Source organism: Sinocyclocheilus anshuiensis, unplaced genomic scaffold (genome assembly GCF_001515605.1).
Source record: "Sinocyclocheilus anshuiensis isolate Anshui unplaced genomic scaffold, SAMN03320099.WGS_v1.1 scaffold197, whole genome shotgun sequence".
Lineage (NCBI taxonomy): Eukaryota > Metazoa > Chordata > Actinopteri > Cypriniformes > Cyprinidae > Sinocyclocheilus > Sinocyclocheilus anshuiensis.
This window is the reverse complement of record NW_015540856.1, coordinates 684,665-690,638: the sequence shown is the minus strand read 5'-3', so window position 1 is coordinate 690,638 and position 5,974 is coordinate 684,665. Positions and strand designations below refer to the sequence as shown.

Here is a 5,974-nt window from a genome sequence, read left to right as displayed (position 1 = left end):
TATATATATAATTTCTGTGTTGTCTTTTAATTTTTCTGGATTTATGATTTAATACAAATTTATTATCAAAAATGGTGACAATCAAATGAGGTCATAAAACATTAACTTAATTAATCTTAAATGTAATCAAATGAACATTTTATAATTCCTTTTAATTTTTGACAAAGTGCTGCATATGGCTGAAATCAGAGGGCCTCACAAAGTGCATTATTTCCCACCCTTATGTGGAACACAATGCAATTTAATAGCCCTGTTTCAGATCCACCAATATGTGTTTGGTTACATCCTTGCTATAAAACATGTATAACTCTCAACAATAACACAAATCAAAATTGTTTGTGATGAATGGACTCAATCAAAATCAAAACGACCCAACACAAACACACACACGGCACAATCATGATTCATTTCAACCAACAACTCAATCTCCGCACATAATGAAAAAAGCACATGCAAAGGTTTTGAACTTTCTTTGCAAACACTGTCAAGTTTCGTTAACCATGTCAGTGCTGAAGTCTGTGAGCTGAACACAATAGGATCCACTCATCTGGACTGCCACTGGCTACGACTCAAAACCTTAGTGTGCTGCCTATCTAGACAGCGTTTTAGCACATAACATGCAGCATTTCTGTAATGGCCTGTCCCAAGACCCACACTTGCAGTCTTTGCATCTGTCCACTTACATGATGAGATTTCATCAGTATTTGGCCAAAGTGTTCAAGTGGGCCTGAAGACCAAAAGCGTGTAGAACTTTTGATTACCAGATGGGACACACTTAAAAACTCAAAAACTGTTTTTTTTTTTTTTTTACAGAGCTTTATTTACAAATTTAGATTTTTAGTACCTACTTAAAAAAGTACTTTAACTTCTAAATGTCTATTAAGACAACACAATGTAGTAATTTCTATTAAGCTATAAGCATTTTACAAAATACACATTCATATCTGCACTATGGAAACAATTCTAAATATATAAATTCAGAAATGCAAGGACGTAAACTCAGATTTGTGAGATATAAACTCACAATTTTGAAAATAAAAATCAAGAACTGTGAGATATAAACTCACAGTTGCGATAAAAAGTAATTTTGACTATATTACTTTGTTGTTGTTATTATTATTATTATTATTATTATTCCGTGGCAGAAACACGCGCTCTCAAGTGGCATATTGTCTCATATTGGAACAGGCCCCATGTCATATGCTCCAGTAATTAAGGGCATCATATAAGTACATGCAGCATTTCTGGCCATCAAAGTATTTGCAGCATTTGAGTCTGAGTGTGCATCAGTATCTAGCTGACTCGAATCGCTACTATGACGCCCAAAATGCTGCCTGGGTGGGTAGGTTTAGGGTTAAAGTTGTGAGACAAAACCGCAGTGTCCACGAAACAAAGACTAGTCCAGATGAGGAACGTAACGTTAATTAGAACACGGAGCGAAACGCTGCCACTTAGACTCATCTGTACTTAGTATGCAACCGGTGAGCGCAACTCTGACTCAAAACATCAACAATAATAATTACACTGACAACGTACTCCGAGTAGTTTGTAATATTTGTAACATTAGATGGGAAACAAACAAACAAACAAAGCAGGTAAGCACACAAAAGACATTAACAACAATTTCTGTGTCTCTCAGAGAAAAAAAGGCTAGTGTACTCACAGGATTGTTGTCTGAGGAAGAACAGCGGGCACTGATTCCAGGTTTAAATGCATACATCTGACAGTGGTACGGAAACATAAACAGCGGCTCGGACATGAGAAGACTCGGGATGGGCCACTGGTTAGGAGCAACACGCCGAGTACACTTAAAAAACAGGGTAAGTTTCCGACAGTCCGCAACGCCATGACCAGCCAGTGCGCCGTAAGAGCGGTGTGCAGGAATCCAGTGGGAAGTAGGGCAGTGTTACAGCCCGTGTACTAGACGGCATAAAAGACCAATCAGAGCCTCCTCAATCATGTTCACGATAAAAGCCCATCCTACTAAACTTTCGCCTACTACACACTTCAAAGTACGTGCGTTACCGGCATCAACTTAGTACGGACGTAGTACGCAGTCCAAGTATGCAAACTTGGATTCTCTATAAAGTATTAAACCCTCTCAAGTGCAGACAACTGTGGAGTGCTATAGTACTGAAAACTATATATATATATATATATATATATAAATAAGTGTAAAAAAAAATAAAATGTAAAATATGAAAAAATTAATAAATATACAAATCTAGAATTAAATATACCCGCTAGTAGCCCATCCCTTGTCCAGGTGGATGTTAATGACACCAAGGACTAGCAAGGACAGCAGCACGTCTAACATCTTTTCTTCCATTGTTCAACTCCAGATCCTTCAGCCTGCACAGTTTAAAAATGTTTAAAATTAATGTTGTCAAACGACCCTTTTTGCCATTATGGAGCGCATGTAGATGAACAGAGCCAAGCACGGAAAGAAACATCTAAGACCATACAGATACAGTGATTTTCTGATGCATTCAAAGGAAAGGCATTCTGATTTTACGGTATGGAAAATTTGGGTTACTGAACTTACCGTGTTATTTTACTGTTGTCACATTTACCACTGAGGTTTTTCTTTTTTTGAGGTTTTATTTTTTCAGAAATATGTTTTTGTAATATTAATTACAACAAAAGTTCATGATTATTGCATGTATTTCTCTAGAGATTTACCTTCACAGGAAGACAGATACTGCACCTTGCTCATCCTAGTCGCACACTGACTAAAGATTACATCAACACTGCTGTTTTACAGTATGAACTAATAACAGCAGTGGAATGCTCAGGTACGGACCAATTAACACAGCAGCAGTGTGTCTGTGACCTCGCCATTTTAAAGCTACATTTTTCTTGAGTTCATACAAACAGCAACTACATATAATTTTTCACGTCAGCTTTTTGCTTAACATAAAGGCTGAAAGTTTGGATCCAAACGCAAGAGGGCAGCAGAGCATAATTTTCTGCACTCATCACTGAAAAATAAAAGTGCATTGAGCTCCTAAAGCTCCAAAACTCAATTTTATTTGAAATTAATTTCCAAATACTGTTTATAGCAGTACCAGTTCAACAACAAACACATATAAATCAATCAACCAATCAATCAATCAATCAATCAATCAATCCATAAAGCCGCATGCTGCAATCATCACAAATTTATATTCAATATCATTAGGATATAACAATTGAAGTAAAAAATTAATGAGCAATAAGCATTTTGGAGATTACAGATTTCATTGCAAAGTAATTATGTGAAACTCAGGAGATCTTGTAAGGGTAAGATGGTTTTACACGTGAATTTAAAAGATTGATTGATTTATATATTTAATGTGAAGCTGTTCAACCATTTTACTCTGATACAAAATTATAGGGCTTCTCACAATTGAAATATTTAAGTGTGGGTCATTCTAAATCCTGGAAAAATAGAATCCTGTGTTATCTTGCTTAATGTTTTATACTGTTCATAAATTAACATAATTTAGTTCATTCAGTTTATAAATCCATTGGTCTCTAGATTTAACTGAACTGCACTCATATGCTTATTCTCAGATGCCTCAAAGGGATAGTTCACACAAAAATTAAAATTGTTGTCATCATTTACTGACCCTCATGTCATTCCATACCTGGAAGACTTTTGTTTATCTTCAAATCACAAATGAAAATATTTTTAATGAAATATGAGAGATTTCTGTCCCTTCATTGACAATCTAAGCAACTACCACTTTGATACTTAAAAAAGTTAATAAAAAGATTGTAAAACTAATCCATACATATTGAGCGGTTTAGTCCAGATTTCTGGAGAGACTTGATCACTTTATATGATGAACAGATTTTATTTAATAATAAAATTTAATAATAATAAAATGTTATTTAATAAAATGATCAGAATGAAAGATGGAGATGGAGGTAGTGGATCAATGAGAATTATTACTGTCCCATCTGTCAGACAACAACATGGAACAGTTTACAAATTATTTAAGACAACAGATTGAATACCTGCAGAAACACAGAGAAGAGATGTCAAAGGAACTTCAGCAAACTAAAGAAGTAAAATCAACTTTATGAAGACAACTAACAGAAGATAGGATAGAAATGCAGGAGGAACTCTCTGCCTTGAAGTCAGCATTCAACACACCAAAGATGAACTCATCAATAATCTGAAAGAACAGCTCAATTCTGTTTCAGCACCCAAAGATTTTTTTTTTAAGATGGAAAAATGCTGTTTCACAAAACATGGTTTTCAAAGGAAAGATTGCTATCAAATAGCGTATTTAGGTTCCTAACTGAAGAATTGACAGAACAGCCAAGTGTTAAGACAGTGTTCTAGGTTATAACGTGGAGATTTTTGGTCCAATAATTAACACCTCTGTTTTTTCAAAATTTAGCAGTAGGACATTACTAGTCATCAAATTTTTTATATCAACTACGCATTTTGTTAGTTTTATAAATTTGTATGTTTCGTCAGGCTGTAAAGAAATATAGAGCCAAGTATCATCAGCATAACATTGAAAGCTAACACCATGTTTCCTGATGATATCTCTCCATGGGTAAAATGTACAGGGTGAAAAGCATTGGTCCTAGTACTGAGCCTTGAGGTACTCCATACTGAACATGTGATCGATATGATACCTCTTCATTCACGAACTGATGACGGCCAGATAAGCACAACTTAAACCATGCCAATGCAACTCCACAAATATATATACACTTACACAAAAACATGGATATATATCTCAATATATATTTTCCTCATGATTGAGTAAATATATATATATATATATATATATATATATTGTACATGCATGATCCCATATAAATGTGAATATATATGGTACATGTATGTTTAAATATATTTACACACACAGTACTATATTTTACTACAAGTACATCTCTATATTATGAAGGATTTTATTGATTATAAAATTACATATATTATGACATATAAGCAAGTATATTATCACATATTTTTCAATATATGAAAAGGGGGAATTCTTTATGTATTTTTCAGTATATTGGAATATATCAACACAATATTTTATTCAGTATATTTTCAATGATACGTAAATAATTGAATATAATGATTGTCAATATATACAACAATTAATTTGCTTTGCGTAAGGGATATACAGCTGCCTTATCAGTGTATATATATATATATAAAAAAAAACTTTATTTAAAAATATATCTAATTAACAAAAGCAGCATTTTTTATTTACAGAAACAGGCATTATTCATAAACAAATCAGTTTTTTTATTATCAAAACAATTATGTAACAAAAATGAATATATGGATGAAAAAGGGTTTACTCTGAAGAAGTGTGATATAAGTACAAGATAATAAAGTATAAACAGTAAACAGGTTGTAACATTATAACAGTCACCTGCAGCTCAACAACGCAGTGAGATGGATGGTACTGTGATCTGCCTTGCAGCACATCTAACACGTCTAGTTTGACAGTCGTGGTTGCAACCCACAAAACGTCACGTAGATGGGCATCAGTTATTCTGGACCTCAAGTGGTTTTTGTTCAAGTTCATGAGAGAGAATGTCTGTTCACAAAGGTATGTGGACTACTAACATAATACTAACATAACCTTGGTTCCCTGAGATAATGTAAATGCCGAAGTTGTAGAACCTGGCAAAGGTAGATGGCTAGGACCAGCCAGCTGCCCCACAGATGTCACCAATGGATACGCCGCTGGACCATGCCCAGGAGGAGGCCATTCCCCTGGTGGGACATTGTAAGCCCAAGGAGGCGTAAGCCGGCGCTCTCACATCCACTATCCAGTGGGATAGTCTACTAACTGGCAGCTCCATAATGAACCTCCAAAGCACACAAAAAGCTGCTCTGATTGCCAGGATTGGCTAGAGCGCTCAATATATACTCTGAGGGCCCAGACCGGGCAAAGTAGATGTAAACACTGCTCCTTCTTGGAAATAGGGAAAGCAGAGAGGCTAATGACCTGTG

The 5,974-nt window shown here is 35.1% G+C and overlaps 1 protein-coding gene across 1 annotated transcript in view; it reads right to left on the bottom strand.

Annotated features, from left to right (window-relative positions):
- LOC107687838 (peroxidasin-like) overlaps positions 1–1,936 on the bottom strand; it is a 53,691-nt gene extending 51,755 nt beyond the window's left edge. The window contains exon 1 of the mRNA XM_016485312.1: positions 1,664–1,936. Coding sequence (XP_016340798.1) covers positions 1,664–1,848 — 185 coding nt within the window. The 5' untranslated portion in view covers positions 1,849–1,936. The remainder of the gene's footprint in view (positions 1–1,663) is intronic.
- Between the last annotated feature and the right edge of the window lie 4,038 nt (positions 1,937–5,974).